The sequence below is a fragment of the Triticum urartu genome, chromosome 6A (assembly GCF_056163025.1).
Source record: "Triticum urartu cultivar PI428250 chromosome 6A, HENAU_Tu73, whole genome shotgun sequence".
Lineage (NCBI taxonomy): Eukaryota > Viridiplantae > Streptophyta > Magnoliopsida > Poales > Poaceae > Triticum > Triticum urartu.
This window is the reverse complement of record NC_141878.1, coordinates 566,097,137-566,121,876: the sequence shown is the minus strand read 5'-3', so window position 1 is coordinate 566,121,876 and position 24,740 is coordinate 566,097,137. Positions and strand designations below refer to the sequence as shown.

The 24,740-nt window shown below is 46.3% G+C and overlaps 1 protein-coding gene across 1 annotated transcript; it reads right to left on the bottom strand.

Annotated features, from left to right (window-relative positions):
• Positions 1 to 22,741: 22,741 nt before the first annotated feature.
• On the bottom strand, positions 22,742 to 24,522 carry LOC147966377 (uncharacterized). Its single transcript, XM_087530806.1, has 5 exons — positions 24,495 to 24,522; positions 24,027 to 24,412; positions 23,283 to 23,397; positions 22,915 to 23,202; positions 22,742 to 22,842 (listed from the first exon to the last, which is right to left on the bottom strand). The coding sequence occupies exons 1-5, from the start codon at positions 24,520 to 24,522 to the stop codon at positions 22,742 to 22,744; spliced, it is 918 nt and encodes a 305-aa protein (XP_087386932.1).
• Between the last annotated feature and the right edge of the window lie 218 nt (positions 24,523 to 24,740).

The following is a 24,740-nucleotide window of genomic DNA, read 5'->3' as shown; positions in this document are numbered from 1 at the left end:
TACCATGGTGTTCATCATATACATATGAATTTGTATTAAAAAAGTAGCGTGGATACAGTGAAATGCGAAATCCACGTTAGAATTGGAGATCGCTACGTGACACACACTCCAATTCAAATAACTAACTACGTGACACACACTCTAATTCAAATAGCTAATTATGTGAGACACACTCTAATCCATGTTAGCGTGGGTACCGTTTTGATTTTTTTTCAAATAACTCCTCATTAATTAATTTATAGTACTCCTTCTGTTCACTTTTATAAGACCTTGAAGACATTTCAGACAATGTGCAAAACAGTTCATTTTAAGTTGTCTGAAACGACTTACAAAAGTGAACGGATGGAGTATCTCGTTTCGAATGACTAATTATTGCAAGGAAAACATGGGCATGGTAATACATACAGATTCGTTTGCAAATGAAAGAAGATTCATTTGCATTCTCAAATGTAGGCGCACCAGGCAAACCAGGGTCATGTCGGGGTGGACGCTGCTTCGGTGCCTTATAGGCAACTGCCTTTGGGTCACTGACATGTGGGTCAGCCACCTGTTGGGCCCATATGTGATGGAAACAAAGGCAGGTGCCTTAAGGCACCAAAGCATAGTCCTATCGGGGTGGTCACGTGTATCGGACGGACGCGTAGCACCCAGCCACCCACCCCCCTCTCCCCCCAAAAAAAGGACGACGACAATATAAGTTTGCGCTTCCACGTTTCGGATTGAAATATATGGCGGCCCCAATTCCAGCCCTGAAAAATCTCTCTTCTCCACCGTCCCCTTCCGCGCCCAGATTGCTCAAATCCCTAATTCGCCGCCAACCCTCGAATCGCCCCTCGTCTCGTCTCTTTCCCCACCGTTCCCCACCTCTGTGCCGAACGACGACGACGAAGACGACGGTCGCGCTTCACCATCGCACCAGAGCTACCTCATCTATGCCCTCGTCCACCGCACCGGGTGGTCCACCGACAACGTCGGCCGCCGCAACTGACGTGCCTCACAGACACCGAGTTCCACCGCATCAGGTGTGCTTCACCGACGCCGTCTCCCAGCTCACCGGGGCTACTTAACCGAGCACATCGTCGCACCTCCGCCCCCCGAGGCCGTTCGGGCTTCACCAACGGTCTCGTCCACCGCATCGTAGTGCTCCGCTGCCACTCAAGATCTGCATCCGTGCGCGGCCAGCCAACGCCAGCGCATCACCCTCAACGTCTCTGAAGTGACCCGCACTCTAGCTAGGCGAGCATGCCCAAACGCCGGCCCGAACTAGGTATCCACACATCACTCCCTTGTGCACTGTTTCGACGATGTTTGGATATCCTTTCACTGTTCTCTTAGCTTACACGCCTATGCAACTCTGACCTTAACTCTTATTTCTTCTGGAGATATCATCTGAAACAAGCAAATCCATATTTTAGCGAAGCATGACGGCGCTACGGGATCTGGTACACATCCTGCACACCCGTATAACCTTGTAAGTATCTATCCTCCAGTACAACATCAAGGTCGATTCCTCTTATTTGATCAACCATTCGCCATGTCAAAAATGCAGAGGGGGATGCAAGGAGCACAAGGCTTGCACATCCAAGCAAGTGGTAACATGGACTTGTACATGGAACATCCCAAGCGCAAGCAGAGCTGCAGTGAGCCTGTACAACGAGCTAGCGTAAGTCCATGCATTTCATTTAATTCATACTGGCATTTGTGTATGATTTGTGTGCAGTGGCTGATCCACGAATTCAAGTTACCAGGGCGAACATTTAACTTAAAAAATACGAAGGCACTTGCACTCCGGAAATCAACATAACTTGAGAAATGTGAAGCTACATGCACTTTGAAAACCAGCTAATGATCCAAAGTAGTTCAGATTATAAACACTAAATGATGCAAGCACCAAAAAACACAAAATGCAACATGGTGTACAAGGACTAAAAACATGGTCTGTACCTGCTTGAATTATTCGTTCTCTGGCTGAAAATATCGAAGTGTAATTGCACGTATAACCAGTGCGCAAACTGCATATCAATATATCTATCCTGCAAAAGTATGCCAATAGTTTCAAACAAGAGATTAGAAAAGTATTTATGCTATGTTGTCATGATACGGGGACTTTCTGGTAGATGGCCTCGACGTTTCCTCAAGCTATGAAAATGCACTATAATTTGCTTATCATCAATGCCTGCAAATCTCTGTCTCTCTCAACATAGTAGATCATCATTAGACACTAAATCCTTTAATGAGATTGCAAAATGCTTGCATTAGATCCCTCATTAGACACTATATGTTCATCACCAGGAGCATGTAAAATGTTTGCATCAAATCCTTCATTAGCAGTCTATTCATTAGACACTTCAGGCTCAAGAACAACATGAGCTTGTATGTTTGCACCGGAAACTTGATTAGATACATCAGATTCAGTCAGTTCAGTATTGATTGGGGGATTTATAAAATAAGTAGAAATTGGTTTCATTTTATCATAGATTCCCTACATACAAGCAGTTTTACAACACCGTCAGGTTTAACTATTGGCCAGAAATTGAAGAGTTGAATTAGATATAATCAGGGATGTGATGTACCTGCTCGTTGCGCATGCTACTCTTGCAATTAGCGACTGTCCATTTGCGCAAGCTCGATGCCATGCCCGTGCTGCCGCCGCTGCCTCCCACGAAGGTACACCCAGGGTTGGATCTTCATCTTCTTGTCCTTCCATTCGCTTGAAGCCCGGCGACCGCCCTCCAACGAGGGCGCGAGGAAGTGCTGTGTCGGTCTGTCCAGCGGCGGCTAGGTTAGGAGCGAACCAGACTGGAGGCTGGAGCGAATGAATTCGGATTTTTCCTGCTGTCGATCGATATGGGAGGCGCTCGTTTGGGCCGCGAGCCTGCTATAGGGCATGCCTTGCACTTATGTTATTGGCCCATCCAAATTGAAACATTTTTCTTCATTTTTTACATTGCCTACTCGTGCGTTGGGATGAACAAAACTAGCATGGGCCAACCTGGACGACTCAAACTAGGTGCACACTTTCCAGCCACCTGAGGCGGCCGCCCATACCAAGACCCTATGGTGGCGTCACCCCTTTTTGCGTGTATGATTGGATAGTGAAAAATATTCCAGTGGCGCTTTTGATTTACCCACATAATGGTTGAATTGCTTGTTTCTATGAACTGATTTCGCCAATAATGTGAAGGATGCCAGTCTTTTCATCCTATTGTAGATTGCTTAGATCTCGATATGCCAAAAGTAATCGCATGAAATATACAGTAAAAGCTAGTGTGATGTGTTTGGCTACAACTAGTCTGACTACACGTCCTCATATAACATATCAAGGATGCACCATCTTACCAGATTAACCATTCGACTTACCCATGCAGTTTGGGAAGAAAGAAGTATTGGGACTGCGTATCCAAGCAATTGATGCCATGGACTCCTTCGTACAACCTTGTAAGCGAAAAAGAAGTTGCAGTGTGCCTGTACAAAGAACTAGTGTAAGTTCAGTTACCTGCTTCTCGGAATTTTTGTTAGCCACTTATTGCAAAATGTTCAATTATGTTGCTTGGCTTAATTTAGTTTGCTACTGATTACATAATGGCACAGCCTGTTAATCATATTGTAGACTGCACCTATCTATGTGTTTGATACTTACTGTTAAGAATTACCTGTTTGCCTTAACTTAAATATCTACTTGTTTGTTTAACTGCTTTGCTGCTGCAACAGCGTGTTACAATGATGTTAATAACTACTTTTCAGCATCCAATTGAAACTCTTTAATTCCTTGATTGTTTAACTGGTTTGCTGTTATAACTCCCAGTTGAGATGTTTTGCTAACTTCAACTTTTCTGAATCCAATCGGAACTTCAATGGCAAAACAGGTTAGCCCAAGATCAAAGAGCAAGGTCCCCATGGACGTTGCATCATCCCACAGCAGTGGCACCGGCCCAATCGTGCATTATGAATTGCCAACTGCTGATGCTCTAGAGGCTAAACTAGTGGTAGAAAGAGATTCTGCTTCTGCACTTGGAGATGAAGTTGACATGTTGAGGAAGCAAACAGCACAATCACAAGCAGTACTCAAGACAATCATTAAATATTTGGTGGATTTCAAAATGAAGCAAGCTGAGACTGACCAGATTGTTAAGGTCCTGAAGGAAAAAAGGAAATTAAATTCCTACTTGGTAAATCATAGGTGAAATGTTCTTTCCATAATTGAATAACCTTTGTGTTGTCTGTTCATGTAATCAATCAAACCATTTGTTTTCGAGATCATATAATAATTGTTTTTTTTGTTTTTCTGTTTGTAATTTTATTTGAGCACAAGTCTGTATTAATTGATAAGACTCGGAGACATTTCATTTGGATTGCTGTGCCAGACCTACAAATATGCCAATCGGGATGAATGTGCATTCAGCAATAGTAGTATAGATGGACCATAAGTGGCACGCATCGGAAAGGGCCAAGATGCTGGCTAAAAAAAGGATGTTGTTGTAGCCAAAAAAAAGTACAATGGCCTGGCTTATGTATGTTAGTTGATATTATTGATCCATATACTCTATAAGTGTTTATATGTCTGTTAGTTCCGTACATTCTTGGTTGATTGACTGGGTATTTGAATCTTGATACATCACTTGTGTACATATCTAAATGGGAGTACACATTATGCTGCGTGTGACATTTGAGTTGGACATGAAGTGTTCCAAATATTTGAATTCACCTTAAACTGGATTCTAGTTTCTGAATTTGAGTATCGGCATTTGTAAACCATATTCATATATGACAGTGGAATACATCTTTGCCGTCCTTTTGAAGATATATAAAAACACATACAATGATTTATAAAGATTCATATAGGAATACAAAATGGATTTGAATTTAGTTGCCAGGGTAAACGTGGATGCTTATTGTCCCAAAATTCGAAAGAAACAACAAAATGTCCACTCCCACATCGGTTGCCCGAAGCCAAGTGTTTGGGAGATGGAAATTACTGCCTACCCATTACACGGACAATCCGTCGGCCCGATTTCCACTGCTCTCAATAGGGGTAGGTTAGTAACTTCAATTAGACATGACACGACCGCCTCTGAGCCCATTCCGACACGGTGGGCGTCAAACATGGCGGCAAAACTCATTTGATTCAAGCTCGTCCGAAGGACCTCTGTTTCTCCCTCCATTCCCCATTCATACATGGTGGGCGGCAAAACAAACTATCCTCGTCCGAAATAGATGTAGGCTAATATTTTAAATAGGGGCAGATGTGTAACTTCCATCAGACGTGACACAACCGCCCTACCTGTCAGCCCCGTTCATACACCGTGGGCGCCAACCATGGGCGGCAAAACACCCTCTCCTCACCCGAAATAGTTACCGGCAAATATTTGGGAGATGCGAGATTACCGTCCTATCCCCAACCGATGAGACGTCCAAACTTGAAACGACGGATAAGTTCATAACTTTCCCATATTTCAGACAGGCGCGTCCCAAAAACATGGTTCCCCGTACCTCTCCCTCCATTTTCCCATTCATACACCGTCCGCGCTGGAACACCCCATTCCCACACCAGCCTCCGTCCGCCACCCCATCCATCGCCGCCGTCCTCCACCACATCCATCGCCACCGTCCTCCACCATGCCGGAGCGCCTACAAGACCGCGTCGTCCACTGCTAGAGATGGACGTTTCTCATCCACGGTGACGGACCAATAGCCTTGCATCGCGTCCTCTCGCTTCATCGGCGCCGTCGTCCTCTTTGCCGGGGCCGCTCACAAAACCTTCTCTTCCACCGCAACGGGACTTATCCCCCGATGCACCCGTCTACCGTCGCAGATCTGCTTCAACACCACCGACAGCCATCGCACCCCCGATGCCTACACGGCGCCGCAAGAGAGGCGGTTCTTCATATCTCCTCAACTTTTTGATCTCAACTAGAAAATAGATCTTAACTTGGTTACTCTACTTTCTTTTCAGCTCTTAGAATTTAGTTCTTAGTTCGAAGCAAACAATGGATGCTAAATGTCATTTCTCCGGTTTGCAGCTTCAAATCTGCCATGGCACAGCCATAATACGGTTTAATTGATCATGCTTAGGGTTTAATTAATCAGGTTGATTCCGTGGTGGTTTCTTTAATAGAAATCAAAGGGGAAACCCTCTTTTGCTAAAAAATATATGCTTAGAGTTTCCCCCTTTTATGATCACTATACGATCAGAATACGTGCTTCGTGTCATAATAACATTGCTCCACCCATCAAGCTAAACAAGCTTAGTTGTTCAAATACGAATCTGATATTATTAGAACAGAGTTGTTTAATTGGTCAGCTAAATGTTCCTAAATTAGTTTCGAAAATGCATGTTCGCCACTCGGGTGTGTATCTCTGTGTGTGGTTTGGTCAGCATGGTTGGGGAGGTGAACTTTGCATATGCAGGGGTTTATAGGGAGACACTCTCCGAGTTGAAACCGCAATGCATTCCATAGATAATCTGACTACTTTTTATGTTTTCATGAATCTCAGATTCTGAACAGCATCATAATGATTATGAGCTTCCGCGCATGAAAAGAATAAAGCAGAACAATGCCATGGCTGTCAAACTTGGCATTAAGGGACTGAAATCAAGTCTGGATGCAATGCAATGCAAACACTCTCCACCTACAGATTCATGCTCAGAATATGATCCTAACAATGATTCTGAGCTAGAGGGAGACCTAAGTCAATGTAGCTCCCTAGTGGAGGAGTCAGAGGAAGATGCCCTATCTTATTCACCCATCAAGGTACTTGCTCTAACTTTCCTAGGTTGCATTGCTTGCACATATCTTGCAACTGATGCTTTGCATTGCTTCTACTTTGTTGAACTGCCATTAGCTTAGTTTACACACCGTGTATGTGAATACGCCCTGCCTATCCATTTTCAGTACATATTCCATCTGTCATCATACCATATTTATCCATTCAAATGATGTTCTTGTGTATCAAACGTTCAAAAGGAAGAGGGCGATTGTTGATCGTGGAGGAGCACAAGAAAAGTATTTGGAAAAGCTAGTGGCACCTGATAAATCAAATAGCCCATTAGGTGTAGTTGCAATATCACCTGACCCACAAAATACCCCAACTCTAGCAGACTCTAGCCCTACTACACTGGTCATTTCTGATGCCCCAACTCAGCAGACCCCAACTGCAGCAAACTGTATGATTATGCCAGTTGACATAGCACCAGCTGTACGACGTAAAACCCCCATTCTAGCAAAGAGTACACCAAATCCAGTTGCCAAATCCCTTTTCGAACCAGAGAGAGCCCCAATTGCAGCAAATAGGACCCCTGTTCCATTTCTTCCCAGTTTAGAAGACGAAGCTTATGTTGTTGTCAGGAACTTTGTGCACATCTTTCCTTCATGGAAAGATTATACCGCAGACACAGAACAATTTCCAGTCTTCCTCCACAACTTACGCGTAAGTAATGTACTAATGTTATTCATGGTCATTACTGCATATGTTTCTGCTGACAGAAGACACAAGATTTCATTCTTTTAAATAGGTGAGGCGCAAACTGGATTGTGATGACGAGCAAGGGTTGGTTGCGCTTTTCAAGCACTCATTGATGAAGTATCATTACTACCCGAGGCAAGCGCACTTCGATGGCAAGCCTCTGAACGAAATTTTTGTAAAGTCTCCGGTGCTACATTTATCCGACGATGACTGGAATAATCTTGTTACACATTGGTCTCGGCTGCAGCGTAAGGTATTGTCTATGATATCACATCACAATTTGAACTACATTTCTGCATTTGCCTTAATGTCTCACTTGTACGAAAACTGTTAGCAGAAGAACATTCGTTCTCAAGGGACCATAAAATCTCGCAACTATACTGCACACTGCATTGCTCTTGTGAGTACCTCTTGCCATGTATGACCATACTTACTTTCATAGTTGTTTGATTATGTAGCATCACTGCACATGTTAGCCTCGTAATCGTCCATTTGGTGGACATTATAAGATCCGTATGGACTCTTACATAAATTTAGAATCAACCCAATGCTTTTGAAGAGGTTTAGCTCTGCAGTCCTCTTGTAAGGACTGAACGTGGTCTATCACTGTACTTACATTAACAGCTACTCCCTCTGTCCCATAATATAAGAACGTTTTGTACAGTACACCAGTGTTCAAAACACTCTTGTATTATGGGAAGAGGGATTGGTTCATTTTGTAGCATTCTGCATCTTATCTCCCTCGCCCACCATTTACTAAAAAAGATCAGATCTATATTTAATCTTACCAACAAGTAGAATACACAGACAATGACAGTGCAGAAGTGTAGCCCATTGCTCTTGTCAGTACATTTTGTCCTGTAACGCTTGTACTTCCAGGGATTAGTAGTTGATTATGTAGCATCAATCTGCATCTTATCTTCATTATCCTCTATCCCTTCCAGTATTATCATATTTATAATTACTCTCTACAAAATGTAGAGTACAGGCAATGCTTATGAAGAAGATTCTGTGTTGAAATTCTTGAGTTATCCTTCCCTTGAGATGGAGAAGGGCATTATAAAGCCGGTGTTAACTGTTAACGTAAGTCAGTCCTTCTAAAGCCTTTATCCTCAACTGCTGTTTAATTTGCTCATACTCCCTATCGTTTACTGCTGTTTAGTTTGTTGTTTCTACCAAAATGCATGTTCATAAGAACCGTAAGTTCTAAGTTTTACTTGTAAAACCAAATTCCTTATTCATACCATGCACATTACTTAATACTCCCTATATGTATGCTCGTTTTTGTGGATCTATAATCCAGTGTGTGGTGAAGCAGCCCACGTTTGCACCTTGTCATCTCCTGTTTTATCTTACTGATGTGGCTGATGATATGAACAACATGCCATGCACATTATCCAAAATAGATACAATGATTTTATTTGCCCTTCATCTATGCTTGTTATGTTGACATGGTAATCCAGTAGTGTGGTGAAGCTCCCCGCATTATGAACAATGCCAAATTATGCTATTGATATTTTGAACATACTCTTTATTTTCTAATTTGAAATTGGATAGAATTGATAGAACAGTTATCATCTTTGTTTATACATGTGGAAAACCTGTCATCTCTCTTCTTTGTTTCAGGGTGATATGCCTGATGGCATGCATAAGTCTGCTGAAGGCTGTGAGACAAACCCAACATATATTGCAGCAAAGAAGGCAAAACATCTTGAAGATAGCGAGGCAACCCCAAAGTCTTGTCTTGATGCAGTGTTCAAGTTACTTGAGATTAACAGTCAGACAAGCTCACAGAATTCGTTGTCTAAATCAGTTCGACTTCTTCAGTCCCAAGTTCTAGCAGAAAGGCATTCTGCAACTCAACTTCGACTTGAAGTCCTATCTCTAAGAAAGATTGCGGAAAACACCAATGAGAACCTCATCACTAAACAGCTACACCTGGAAGCTATGACCGACATGCTAGGCCGGTCTCACAGCCTTGCTCAGCAGCTTGCGCAGTAGTTCCCCGCAAGGCTAACCTTTCTTGAACTGTCTTGGAAGTGGTCTCGGTTCAGTATTATTTTGTTACGCTGCAATGGTGCCCAGTTTTTGTAATCTGCTTCTTCGTTGCGCTTTATGATCTCTGGTGGCGAACTTCGATGCCCAGTGGATGTAATATACCTTAAACCCTTTATTGTATAGTGTAGGTTTATTCTAAGTTACTATGTCGTAATTTATTTATTGTATAGAGTAGGTTTGTTCTTAATTCATACTAGTTACGCAGCATCCCGAAATGAACCCCGGCCCATGATTGTGCGAATCAAATCACGGGCTTTTAATAGGCCAAAATTGTCTCTGTCCTTGTTTGGCCCAATCAGATATCGGCTGCGAGCAGGCCGGATGCAAACAGGGCCGTAGTTAGGCCCAACTATATGACGAGCTTTTAACAGGCCGAAATTAATATAAGGCCGAAATGTTAAACGGGCCCTTAACAGGCCAAAACTAATATCAGGTCGAATTACTAAGTGGGCCTTTACCAAGTGGGCTCAAAAGCATAGTGTCCAGTTGACGGGCCGAATCTGCTATGGGCCATAATTGAGCCCAAAGCCTCTTAAAGGGCCGGACCTGATCTGGGCCGTAATTTGGCCCAGAACGTGGTAGGCTTTTAACAGGCTGGATCTCATATGGGCCACTATTAGGCCCGAAGCGTGGCAGGCCATTAATGGATCGGATCAAATATGGGCCGGCATTTGGCCCAAAACATGGCAGCCAGTTAATGGACCAGCCTACTAGGGTCCTCAAAATCTTGTGGGCCTACAGCTGGGCCGGCCCATTAATTTCAGCGAAATCTCGTGGACCTTTAGCTGGGCCGGCCCATTATGACCGACAAGAATCTTGTGGGCTTTACCTGGGCCGGCCCATTATGGCACAAAAAAATCTTGTGGGCCTTTACCTGGGCCGGCCCATTATGGCCTGCAAAATCTTGTGGGCCTTTAGTTGGGCCAGCCCATTATGGTCCACAAAATCTCGTGGGCCTTTAGCTAGGCCGGCCCATTATGGTCCGCAAAATCTTGTGGGCCTTCAGTTGGGCCAGCCCATTTAAACTTCATGGGGCGGTCCACGTGTCAACATATCATAGGCGCGTCTCGCCCATTGGATGAGTTGACACGTGTCTCCTCCAGCCAATGATGATTTTACACATGGAAAATCCCCATTGGTCGCGGCTATTAACGGGTTATCGGATCCAAAACCCGACCCGATAGCTTAACGGCGTTCCGTTATGGTGGATGCCACGTGTCGGTCACCCTTGACGAAAGCACTTCTGTGACGCGCGATTTATTGTCATGGAAGTGGACACTTTCGTGATGATAATTTTGGTAATGTCATGGAACACTTCTACGACAGCACAGGTATGACTATCTTGATTCTGTCATAAATTTTTCATGGATGTACATGCATGACAAAAAAAGCGACCTACTGTGATAAACACGTATCATCACGGAAGTGTATTTTTTTGTAGTGTCTCAACGTCGAGGCGCTCCCCGTCCGCGGGGCGACGCACTTTCGCACGTGCCTCCGCGGTGTCCTTCTCCGGCAGCCGTCGACCCAGTATCGGTCGGCTCCCATGGCGTCCTCGCTCCTCGCTGATCGCCGGCACAAGCGATCCGGTCGGTCGCGGCTTCAGCGGTGGGTGAGGCACGCGGTGGCCTGTCAGTCGGCCACCCCACAAGTCATGGCAATCGAACCCGATGAAACTCTCTACGGCATGTTCGACTGGCTCCGTCGAGACCGCATCCGAGTGCGATAGAAGCGATCCCGCGGTTGAAGTCTTGATGGTCAACGGACCATGCAGTCCCCCTGGCTTCCCCCGCGACGACGGCGGTGATGGTGGCGGTGACCCGTCACGTGTTCACGAGGAGTACCACCTCGAGCCCCTTTCTTCATAGCAGAGGGAAGAGCTTCGCTGACGCAATATGGATGCACTTCACACTCCCATCGTTGGAGAAACCCCCGAGGCCCGGGCCTTGGAGGAGGTACGCCTGGCGAACTTGGTTGAGCTCACTCGACTGGAGAACCTACAGCATGCTCTCGATGAGCGTGCTCGGCAACGGATCCCTGAATCCAGTCGACGACAGCTTTGTCCGCCTCAACCTCAGGTATACCGCACTCCGATTCAAAATCTCACAGCTGTAGCCCGAATAGCAGAGTCAATTCAGCCTTCCCAGTCGGAAGCTGGCAGAGGTTTGATGCAGATCCGGGTCTTGCTCCAAGCAGCCGAAGAGCAGAACACAGCAGTGTCTCAGTCATAGAATAGGATTCATAGCAGGTCTGTGATGGCAGATACAGTTGAGTCGGCCCACAGCCCAAGATCACCCCCGCGGCGTGAGGGACGTGGGAACTGGTAAGATCAGTACAGAAACCACGAGTAGTATGAGCACCGACTCGGTTGCGATGACCGTCGTCGAGTGCCCACGCCCCCTCCGAGGAGTGGATCATATGTTCCTTGGCAACATGATGACAGATGCCATCACAGCGGCGAGCGAAGAATACCAGTCGACCCAAGGGAGCCAGGCTTTGATGTGAGATCTATTCTCGTTCAAGGTCTAGTTGACAGGAACAGAGCACACTGAGAGGGCCATGACAGAGATCACCCGACTGGCAGCAGAGTGCATGTTTCAGGTCCAGAGTGTTTTAGCAGGGCCATCAGGGCCGCAGTGATTCCTCCCAACTTCAGGTTGGCGACTGGAGTCAGCAAGTTTACCGGTGAGTCCAAGCCTGACACTTGGCTTGAGGATTACCGAGTGGCTGTATAGATTGGTGGCGGCAATGACGAAGTGGCCATGAAGCACCTTCCTCTTATGTTGGAAGGCTCGGCCAGGGCATGGTTGACTCAGTTAGCACCTGGCAGTATATTCAGTTGGGAGGAACTTGCCCAAGTGTTTGTTAGAACTTTTGAAGGTACTTGCAAACGACCAGCAGGGTTAATAGAATTGTAGCACTGCGTGCCAAAACCGAATGAAACCCTGAGAGATTATATCCAGAGATGGATCACGTTGCACCATACAGTGGAGAATGTGTCAGATCACCAAGCAGTTTGTGCCTTCAAAGAAGGCATTAAGTATCGAGAGTTGAATCTGAAATTCGGTGGGACAGGGGATATGTCCCTGACTCGGATGATGGAGATTGCCACCAAATACGCTAACGGCGAAGAGGAAGACCGACTCTAGAGTGGCAAGCACAAAACAGTCGCCCAGGAAACCGGAGGAGGGAATTCCAATCAGAACCAGAAGCGCAAGGCCGAGCCATCTGCTCCTAGTGAAGCTTTAGTCGTGGCTCAAGCAAAGTTCAAGGGGAAACCCAAAGGGTCCTAGACCCCCAAGAAAGTGAAAGATCAAGCCGGAAATGATGTGTTGGATTTGCCATGCCACATTCACATCAAGAAAGATGAGGAAGGTAATCTGATTTATCCTAAACATACCACCCGACAGTGTCGAGTTCTGATACAGCAGTTCCGAGAAAAGCAACCCAATGAGAAGGAAAAGGAGTTGGACAAGGATGAGGATAAGGAATAAGATGACGATGGTTTTCCCAGCGTCAATTCCACTCTGATGATTTTTGCCAATGTGGAGAGCAAAAGTCGACTGAAAGTTATCAACAAAGAAGTAAACATGGTTGCTCCGGCAACACCCAGTTATTTGAAGTGGTCTCAGACTGCCATCACATTCGACCAGTCTGATCACCCAACGCGTATAGCCACCCCTGGCAGGTAAGCGTTGGTGGTTGACCCAGTTGTTGAAGGCACTCGACTGACCAAAGTGCTGATGGATGGTGTGATGACCCACAAGTATAGGGGATCTATCGTAGTCCTTTCGATAAGTAAGAGTGTCGAACCCAACGAGGAGCAGAAGGAAATGATAAGCGGTTTTCAGCAAGGTATTCTCTGCAAGTACTGAAATAAGTGGTAACAGATAGTTTTGTGATAGGATAATTTGTAACGAGCAACAAGTAACAAAAGTAAATAAAGTGCAGCAAGGTGGCCCAATCCTTTTTGTAGCAAAGGACAAGCCTGAACAAACTCTTATATAGAGAAAAGCGCTCCCGAGGACACATGGAATTATCATCAAGCTAGTTTTCATCACGTTCATATGATTCGCGTTTGGTACTTTGATAATTTGATATGTGGGTGGACCGGTGCTTGGGTGATGTTCTTAATTGAACAAGCATCCCACTTATGATTAACCTCTATTGCAAGCATCCGCAACTACAACAAAAGTATTAAGGTAAACCTAACCATAGCATGAAACATATGGATCCAAATCAGCCCCTTACGAAGCAACTCATAAACTAGGGTTTAAGCTTCTGTCACTCTAGCAACCCATCATCTACTTATTACTTCCCAATGCCCTCCTCTAGGCCCAAATAATGGTGAAGTGTTATGTAGTCGACGTTAATGTAACACCACTAGAGGATAGACAACATACATCTCATCAAAATATCGAACGAATACCAAATTCACATGACTACTAATAGCAAGACTTCTCCCATGTCCTCAGGAACAAACGTAACTACTCACAAAGCATATTCATGTTCATAATCAGAGGGGTGTTAATATGCATAAAGGATCTGAACATATGATCTTCCACCAAATAAACCAACTAGCATCAACTACAAGGAGTAATCAACACTACTAGCAACCTACTAGTACCAATCCCGGACTTGGAGACAAGAATTGGATACAAGAGATGAACTAGGGTTTTGAGAGGAGATGGTGCTGGTGAAGATTTTGATGGAGATTGCCCTCTCCCGATGAGAGGAGCATTGGTGATGACGATGGCGATGATTTCCCCTCCTGGAGGGAAGTGTCCCCGGCAGAGCAGCTCTGCCGGAGCCCTAGATTGGTTCCGCCAAGATTCCGCCTCGTGGCGGCGGAGTCTCTTCCCGAAAGGTTGCTTATGATTTTTCTTCGGACAAAAGACCTCATATAGCAGAAGATGGGCATCGGAGGGCCACCAGGGGACCCACGAGGCAGGGAGGCGCGCCCAGGGGGGTAGGGCGCCCCCCCCCCCCCACCCTCGTGGGGAGGATGTGGCCCCCCTCTGGAACTTCTTGCGCTCAATATTTTTTATATATACTGAAAATAACTTCTGTGGAGTTTCAGGACTTTTGGAGTTGTGCAGAATATGTCTCTAATGTTTGCTCCTTTTCCAGCCCAGAATCCCAGTTGCCGGCATTCTCCCTCCTTATGTAAACCTTGTAAAATAAGAGAGAATAGGCATAAGTACTGTGACATAACATGTAATAACAGCCCATAATGCAATAAATATCAATATAAAAGCATGATGCAAAATGGACATATCATGGTGGTAGCGGCTTGAATATCCTTTATGCTGAAACCTTGAATGGAATGGGCATTCTGATGTCCAAGCTTAGTGAAAGTAATATGAGTTTCCATGGCGTTATACCTGGCAAGAAGGCTGAATCACTTGGCCAGATCGCCCTTGATGTGGTTTTCGGTGATTCCAAGAATTACCGCAAAGAAAAGTTGACATTTGAAGTAGTGGATTTCCAGAGTGCTTATCATGCTATTCTGGGTAGGCCTGCCTATGCACGTTTTATGGCTCGACCATGTTACGTATACCTCAAATTGAAGATTCCTGGCCCCAGAGGAGTGATCACTATGACTGGCAATCGGCAGAAGGCAGAAGAGTGCTTCCAGAAGGGCTCAAAAATCGCCGATGCACAAATGGCAGCAGTCGAAATGCAAGAATACTGGAAGAATGCAGATCCGAGTGATTTACTGCGAGCCAAGAAGCCTGCCACAGATTCTGCATTTCAGTCGTCCGGTGAAACGAAGCCGATTCATATTCACCCGACCGATCCTAATGCTGCTCCTACTCATATTTCAACGTCACTCGATAGCAAATAGGAAGAAGCGCTCATCCAGTTCCTCCGTGAGAACTGGGACATCTTTGCATGGAAACCTTCTGACATGCCGGGTGTACCCAGGGGACTGGCTGAGCACCATTTGCGAGTCGACCCGAAAGTAAAACCAGTCAAGGAACATCTTCGACAGTCCGCCGTACAGAAGAGAAAGGCAATTGGTGAGGAAGTGGCTCGGCTCCTGGCTGCTGAGTTCATCCGAGAGATTTTCCACTCCGAGTGGCTCGCCAATGTTGTCATGGTCCCCAAGAATGACGACTCACTTCGCATGTGCATTGACTTCAAGCATATAAATTGGGCCTGCCCGAAAGATCATTTCCCTCTCCCCCATATTGATCAAATAGTCGACTCGACTGCGGGGCGTGAGCGTTTGTCTTTTTTGGACGCATATTCCGGGTACCATCAGATCCGACTGTATGGACCCGATGAGATAAAAACAGCTTTCATCACTCTATTCGGGTGTTTTTGTTATGTCACCATGCCATTTGGTCTCAAGAACGCTGGTTCCACATTTATGAGGATGATTCAGAAGTGTCTACTCACTCAAATCAATCGGAATGTGGAAGCATACATGGATGACATTGTGGTCAAGTCGCGTAAAGGTTCCGACCTACTGGCTGACCTTGCTGAAACCTTTGCCAACTTGAGAAGGTATGATATAAAGCTTAATCCATCAAAGTGCACATTCGGAGTTCCTGGTGGAAAATTACTCAGTTTCCTTGTTTCCGAACGAGGGATCGACGCGAACCCAGAGAAAGTTGGTGCCATACTTCGCATGAAGCGCCCTGTGCGTGTGCATGATGCCCAGAAGCTTACTGGTTGTTTGGTCGCCTTGAGTTGATTCATCTCTCATCTCAGTGAAAAGGCATTGCCTCTTTACCGACTGATGAAGAAATATGATAAGTTCGAGTGGACTCCTGAAGCTGACGCAGCGTTTGCAGAGCTCAAACCCTGCTTTCCACCTAGCCGGTGCTCGCTGCCCCAATCAGCAAAGAGCCTTTACTGGTTTATATTGCAGCCACTGGACAAGTTGTCAGTACAGTACTCACGGTCGAGCAGGAAGAAGAAGGAAAAGCCTATAAAGTTCAGCGCCCAGTGTACTATGTTTCTGAAGTTTTGACTCAATCTAAGCAAAGATATCCACATTATCAGAAACTTGTCTATGGAATTTATATGACCACGAAGAAGGTTGTGCATTATTTCTCTAATCACTCCATTATAGTCGTCAGCAACGCACCATTGTCAGAAATTCTGAACAACAGAGATGCAACTGGTCGAGTGGCAAAGTGGGCGATTGAACTCCTTCCCTTGGATATCAAGTTTGAGGCAAAGAAAGCTATCAAGTCCCAAGCAATAGCAGATTTCCTCGCCGAGTGGGTTGAGCAGCAACTACCGACTCAGGTTCACTCAGTGCATTGGACCATGTTTTTTGATGGATCCAAGATGCTGAATGGTTCGGGTGCTGGAGTAGTATTGGTATCCCCCCGAGGAGACAGACTCGACTACATTCTTCAAATTCATTTCAATTCCTCCAACAATGAGGCTGAATACGAAGCACTTCTATACGGGTTGTGTATGGCCATTTCACTTGGCGTCCGTCGCCTAATGGTCTACAGTGACTCAGATTTGGTGGTTAATCAAGTAATGAAGGAATGGGACGTCAGGAGCCCAGCTATGACTGGTTATTGCAATGCAGTGAGAAAGTTAGAGAAGTTTGAGGGGTTAGAGCTCCATCACATACCCCGATTGAAAAATCAAGCAGCTGATGATTTGGCAAAGATTGGTTCCAAGAGGGAGGCCATTCCCAGCAATGTGTTTTTGGAACATATTCATACACCTTCAGTTCAGGAAGATCCTTTCACTGAAGAGCCCCCACAACCAAAGAGTGCCACTGATCCGACTGAAGTCGAAGTCCCAGCCGTGGTCGACTTGATCATGGAGGTTTTTTTCATCACTCCCGACTGGGCAGTGCCGTACATCGCGTACAATCTTAGGAAGGAACTCCCAGAGGATGAAGAAGAGGCTCGACAGATCGTTCGTCGATCCAAAGCCTTTACTGTGATAAGAGAACATCTGTTCAGAGAAAGTGTAACTGGAGTCAGCCAGAAATGCATAACACCAGAAGAAGGTCAAGTGATCCTCAACGACATCCACTCGGGGACCTGTGGTCACCATGCGTCCTCTCGGACCATTGTGGCCAAAGCATACCGAGCGGGATTTTATTGGCCACGAGCAAATGAAATGGCGAAAGAAATAGTCGACAAATGTGAAGGTTGCCAGTTTTACTCCAACATGTCTCACAAGCCTGCATCAGCCCTGAAGACCATTCCACTCGTCTTGCCCTTTGTTGTTTGGGGATTGGATATGGTTGGGCCTCTGAGGACTGGTAGGAGCAGCTTCACTCACGTGCTCGTGGCAGTCGACAAGTTCACCAAATGGATTGAAGCCAAGCCTATCAAGAATCTTGAGGCCAGTACTACTGTCGGCTTCATCAGAGAGTTAACATTCAGATATGGGGTTCCGCAAAGCATCATCACTGACAATGGTTCGAACTTTGATTCTGATGAGTTCAGAGCCTCCTGCGCTTCCCAAGGCACTCGAGTCGACTATATTTCAGTCGCCCATCCCCAGTCGAATGGACAAGCTGAAAGAGCAAACAGATTGATTCTCAAAGGACTGAAACCCCGATTGATGCGCGATCTCAAGCATGCAGCAGGCGCCTGGGTCAACGAACTTCCATCAGTGCTTTGGGGATTAAGGACAACTCCTAATCGGTTGACTGGCCAAACTCCATTCTTCTTGGTCTATGGAGCTGAGGCTGTACTTCCGAGTGACTTGCTTCACAATGCACCCCGAGTCGAGCTTTTCTTAGAAGATGAAGGAGAACAGGCACGGCAAGATGCAGTTGATCTCCTGGAAGAGGAAAGAGAGATGGCCCTAATCCGTTCGACCATCTATCAACAAGACCTGCGTCGATTCCACGCCAGAAACGTGAGGAGTCGAGCATTTCAAGAGGGAGACTTGGTTCTTCGAGTGGATCAGTAGAAACCACACAAGCTTGCTCCTGCTTGGGAAGGCCCCTTCATTGTCACCAGAGAGCTCCACGACAGAGTGTACCACCTTTACAACCACGAGCACAAGAAAGATGAGCCACGCGCTTGGAATGCGGAGCTGGTCCGCCCCTTTTACACTTAAGCATTCAGATTGTTGAGATGTAATAAGAAATACCTTCTAGTTTGATTATCAAAGACACAGTTTTTACAGTCTCATAAATGATTGTTGTTCCTTTTTTATATGCTCTAAATCCCCCAGTGGGTGGCTTAGCTGCGAACCCATTTCGCCTAAGTTTGAAAAATCGTACCGAGTGATGAGCAAGCCTTTCCCTCGGAGGCTTAGCTGCGAATCCGTTTGGCCTAAATTTGAAAAATCCTATCGAGTGATAAGCCAGCCTTTCACTCGGAGGCTTAGCTGCGAATCCGTTTTGCCTAAGTTTGCAAAATCCTACCGAGTGATGAGCAAGCCTCTCACTCGGAGGCTTAGCTGCGAATACGTTTCGCCTAAGTTTGAAAAATCCTACTGAGTGATGATCAAGCCTTTCACTCGGAGGCTTAGCTGCGAATCTATTTCGCCTATGTTTGAAAATTCCTACCGAGTGATAAGCAAGCCTCTCACTCGGGGGCTTAGCTGCAGTCCAATACTCGCCTAAGTGTGAAAAATCCTACCGAGTGGTGAGAAACCCTCTCACTCGGGGGCTTAGCTGCAGTCCAGTACTCGCCTAAGTTTGAAAAATCCTACCAAGTGGTGAGTGCTACCTCTTGAGCACTGCATTGGATTTCCCCGAAGACGAGAGGATGATGCAGCAAAGTAGCATAAGTATTTCCCTCAGTTTTTGAGAACCAAGGTATCAATCCAGTAGGAGGCCACGCGCGAGTCCCTCGTACCTACACAAAATGATAGCTCAACACAACCAACGCGATTAGGGGTTGTCAATCCCTTCACGGTCACTTACGAGTGTGAGATCTGATAGAGATGATAGATAATATTTTTGGTATTTTTGGTATAAAGATGCAAGGTAAAATAAAAGGCAAAGGTAAAAAGCAAAGCAAATATAAAGGGATTGAAGATTGATATGATGAGAATAGACCCTGGGGCCATAGGTTTCACTAGTGGCTTCTCTCAAGAGCATAAGTATTTCTACGGTGGGTGAACAAATTACTGTTCAGCAATTGACAGAATTGAGCATAGTTATGAGAATATCTAGGCATGATCATGTATATAGGCATCACGACCGAGACAAGTAGACCAACTCCTGCCTGCATCTACTACTATTACTCCACTCATCGACTGCTATCCAGCATGCATCTAGAGTATTAAGTTAATGAAAACAGAGTAACGCCTTAAGCAAGATGACATGATGTAGAGGGATAAATTCATGCAATATGATATAAACCCCATCTTGTTATCCTCGATGGCAACAATACAATATATGCCTTGCTGCCCCTTCTGTCACTGGGAAAGGACACCACAAGATTGAACCCAAAGCTAAGCACTTCTCCCATTGCAAGAAAAACCAATCTAGTAGGCCAAACCAAACTGATAATTCGAAGAGACTTGCAAAGATAACCAATCATACATAAAAGAATTCAGAGAAGATTCAAATATTGTTCGTAGATAATCTTGATCATAAACCCATAATTCATCGGTCTCAACAAACACACCGCAAAAAGAAGATTACATCGAATAGATCTCCACGAGAGAGGGGGGGACATTGTATCGAGATCCAAAAAGAGAGAAGAAGCCATCTAGCTACTAACTATGGACCCGAAGGTCTGAGGTAAACTACTCACACTTCATCGGAGAGGCTATGGTGATGATGTAGAAGCCCTCCATGATCGATTCCCCTTCCGACGGAGCTCCGGAACAGGCCCCAAGATGGGATCTCGTGGATACAGAAAATTGCGGTGGTGGAATTAGGTTTTTGGCTCCGTATATGATTGTTTGGGGGTACGTAGGTATATATAGGAGGAAGGAGTACGTCAGTGGAGCTTCGAGGGGCCCACGAGGCAGGGGGAGCGCCCTAGGGGGGGCGCCCTCCACCCTCGTGACCGCCTCGTGGCTTTCTTGAGGGAGGGTCCAAGTCTCCTGGATCATATCTGATGAGAAAATCACGTTCCCGAAGGTTTCATTCTGTTTGGACTCCGTTTGATATTCTGTTTCTTCAAAACACTGAAATAGGCAAAACACAGCAATCCTCCGGTTAATAGGTTAGTCCCAAAAGTAATATAAAAGTGGAAAATAAAGCCCAATATAGTCCAAAACAGTAGATAATATAGCATGGAGCAATCAAAAATTATAGATACGTTGGACACGTATCAGTGAGCAAGCCTCTCACTCGGGGGCTTAGCTGCAGTCCAGTACTCGCCTAAGTTTGAAAAATCCTACCGAGTGGTGAGCAAGCCTCTCACTCGGGGGCTTAGCTATAGTCCAGTACTCACCTAAGTTTCAAAATTCCTACCGAGTGCTGAGCAAGCCTCTCACTCGGGGGCTTAGCTGCAGTCCAGTACTCGCCTAAGTTTGAAAAATCCTACCGAGTGGTGAGCAAGCCTCTCACTCGGGGGCTTAGCTGCAGTCCAGTACTCGCCTAAGTTTGAAAAATCCTACCGAGTGGTGAGCAAGCATCTCACTCGGAGGCTTAGCTGCAGTCCAGCACTCGCCTAAGTTTGAAAAATCCTACCGAGTGGTGAGCAAGCCTCTCACTCGGGGGCTTAGCTGCAGTCTAGTACTCGCCTAAGTTTGAAAAATCCTACCGAGTAGTGAGCAAGCCTCTCACTCGGGGGCTTAGCTGTAGTCTAGTACTCGCCTAAGTTTGAAAAATCCCAGCGAGTGGTGAGCAAGCCTCTCGCTCGGGGGCTTAGCTGCAGTCCAGTACTCGCCTAAGTTTGAAAAATCCTACCGAGTGGTGAGCAAGCCTCTCACTCGGGGGCTTAGCTGCAGTCCAATACTCGCCTAAGTTTAAAAAATCCTACCGAGTGGTGAGCAACCCTCTCACTCGAGGGCTTAGCTGCAGTCCAGTACTCGCCTAAGTTTAAAAAATCCTACCGAGTGGTGAGCAACCCTCTTACTCGGGGGCTTAGCTGCAGTCCAATACTCGCCTAAGTTTCAAAAGTCCTACCGAGTGGTGAGCAACCCTCTCACTCGGGGGCTTAGCTACAGTCCAGTACTCGCCTAAGTTTAAAAAATCCTACCGAGTGGTGAGCAACCCTCTCACTCGGGGGCTTAGCTGCAGTCCAGTACTCGCCGAAGTTTAAAAAATCCTACCGAGTGGTGAGAAACTCTCTCACTCGGGGGCTTAGATGTAGTCCAGTACTCGCATAAGTTTAAAACACATTCCGATCCACAAGGACGACGAGGTACAGGTCGACTGCGACCTTCTCCTCAGAACTACGCCACGAGTACAACATGCGCTCAATCCTGATCCGCAAGAACGACGAGGTGCAGGTCGACTGCGACCTTCTCCTCACAGCTGCACCACAAGTACAACGTGCGCTCCATCCTGACCCGCAAGGACGATGAGGTGCAGGTCGACTGCGACCTTCTCCTCAGAGATGCGCCACAAGTACAACGTTCGCTCCACCCTGATCCGCAAGGACGACGAGGTGCAGGTCGACTGCGACCTTCTCCTCAGAGCTGCGCCACAAGTACAACGTGCGCTCCATCCTGATCTGCAAGGACGACGAGGTGCAGGTCGACTGTTACCTTCCCCCTCAGAGATGCAGCACAAGTTCGAAGACTATTCCGAGTGAAGAACAAGTTCCACTCAAAGGCAAACACAAGCATATTGAGAGATGTTCATATAAATCCTAAGGTTCCGGACCACGGATTAAAGTACTCGAGCATCAAGCCTGAAGGAGTTTAACAGTTACAAAATCACTCGGCATTCCGAGGAAAATTTAAAGTGAGGCATAAAGTTTGTGCACTCCGCAGGAGGAGGGCTAGCAGGCTCGACGATCTCGTCCAGGTCAATTCCGTCAGCGATCCGAGTGGCAGCAGCAATGAAGGTTTCCATGAAGGATTGGAAGTCATGCCTTTTTGTATTGGCCACCTTGATTGCTGCCAGCTTCTCTTCTCGCACTTCCTTGCAATGGACACGAACCAAGGACAGGGCCACATCAGTACCGCATTGAGCAGAAGATTTCTTCCATTCCTGCACTCAACTGGGGATCTCATTAAGTCGAGTCATCAAAGACTCGAGGTCATTTCGAAGCGTCGCCCTTGGCCAGAGTGTTGTATCGATCCTCGACACCGCAACCTTCAGTCGAGCAAGGTAGTCAACAATGCCAGCAACACGGGACTTCAATCAGAGCATGTTCATGGCAGCTTCGTCTTTAACAGGGGACTGGATGGGGTCCAAGTTTGTCTCAATTTTCTCGGTCTCTTCCTCAAAGTTCCGGCAAAACTCTGCTCAACACAATTCATCGGTGGTTATATATCGAGTCGACAGTAACAAGTCAGTCGGACAAAGGAAAATACCTTCAAGCATGACGAACAGCTTCTTGGCAAGCCCTCCCAGATAGCTCTCCAGATCGTCCCTCTTGCGAGCAATGCCTTCTATCTTTTCAGTCAGATCCTTCTTGACCTTCTTCAGACGAGTCACCTCCTTGTTGGCTTCATCAAGGACAGTTTTCAGTTTGGCGTTCTCTTCCTCCAGTTTGCCGACTGAAGGCATCTTCTGTTCAGCGAGTGTAGTTTTCTCATCAGCTGTTTTCTGTGCGGCTGCAAGGTCTTGATCCTTCTTCGCGAGAGCCTGGTTCAGGGTTTCTGAAAGAAATAACGCTTGGTTCAGAAAAAGCAAATAACATCCGGTTCAAAAGAAAATCCGTCGATAAGGTTTTTCATACCAGTGGCTTCATCCTTGGCCTTCTGCAAGTTTGTCTTGGCCAACTCCAGGTCGAGGTTGAGCTGAATCTGCTTCTTCTCCAGGTCGGCAAAACAAGCTCCAAGTTCACAAGATTTCTGTAATCAAAAGATAGTCAATCGACAGATGGAAAGATTGGTTACCTCAGAGCAATAGTCTAATAAATTCAACAAGTTCTAAAACTACTGCCGAATCAAACATCCAACAGTAGTCTCGGGGACTACACCCAGTGGGTGCACTTAGCGTGCCCCCACTGGTCCAGTTTCCACTCGACGTGGTCTGTCCAGGCCGAGTGTAAAAAAACAAAAAAGAAGGAAGTTGTTCTCATACCATAGTCGACTGCCCGCAGTCGACCACGGTCTCGGGGACTACACCCAGTGGGTGCACTTAGCGTGCCCCCACTAGTTCAGGTTCCACTCGACACGGTCCGTCCGGGCCGAGTGGAAAATTCAGATTCTCAGACCACAGTCGACTGCCCGCAGTCAACTATGGCCTCGGGGACTACACCCAGTGGGTGCACTTAGCATGCCCCCACTAGTTCAAAGATTCAATCGACACAACCTAGTCGACTCAAGATACAAATTTGCTCAGTGGCAAGTCAAAACACCCAGTGGGTGTACAAATGCGAAACGCAGACGGATGAAAAGATTCTTCAAGGAAAGTTTTCAGGTAGCATATCCTAACAAAACAAGCGACAAGCTAAAGAGTCAGTCGGTGATCAACCAACCTGGACGTTGCTCTGAAGAGCTGAGCTGGCGTCATAAGCAGCTTGACTGACTTCCCGGACCATCTTCATCTGCTCCATCATGATGCCCGCCTGGCGTATAGCTTCCTTAGCAGAGCCCACTTGGTCCTCTAGGACGTGATGTGCAGTAAAGAGTGAAGATGGATTGGCTGGAGTCTGCGCAGTCGATGCTGAAGGCTGAGCACTCGTCAATGGTATGGAGAAAGTCACAGAAGTCCGATTGGCATTGCCGCCCTCCTGGATTGCCGTTTCTGTCGCCGACGTAGACTGAGGCATTTTACCAGCTGATGCCTTCCTGTTTCTTCTACCCTGAGGCCTCAGCGGCACATCCTCGTCGTCATCTGGAAGATCAATGACATTGGGAGTGGCTGCAAAAAGAATCAATCACCAGAAATTCAATCGACCAATAAAATGGTCGAGTAAATGAAGACAGGATTACAAGAGTCGTACCCGGGTTGGAGGTGACTGCATCTTCCATTTCTTCATCTTCATTCCTGTAAGCGGAAGTCTCGGAGGTAGCAGCACTGCAAATTTCAAGATTCAGTCGGTCATGTCTATCACAGTGAGTCGACCAAAACTCGATCGTACTAAACCAAGAAATCAAGTCCAACTATTACCCGAAAACAGTGGGAATGGCCACTTTGATCTTGGGCAAGGCCTTCTGCATTTTCGACCGTGCAACTTTCGGTTGCTTCA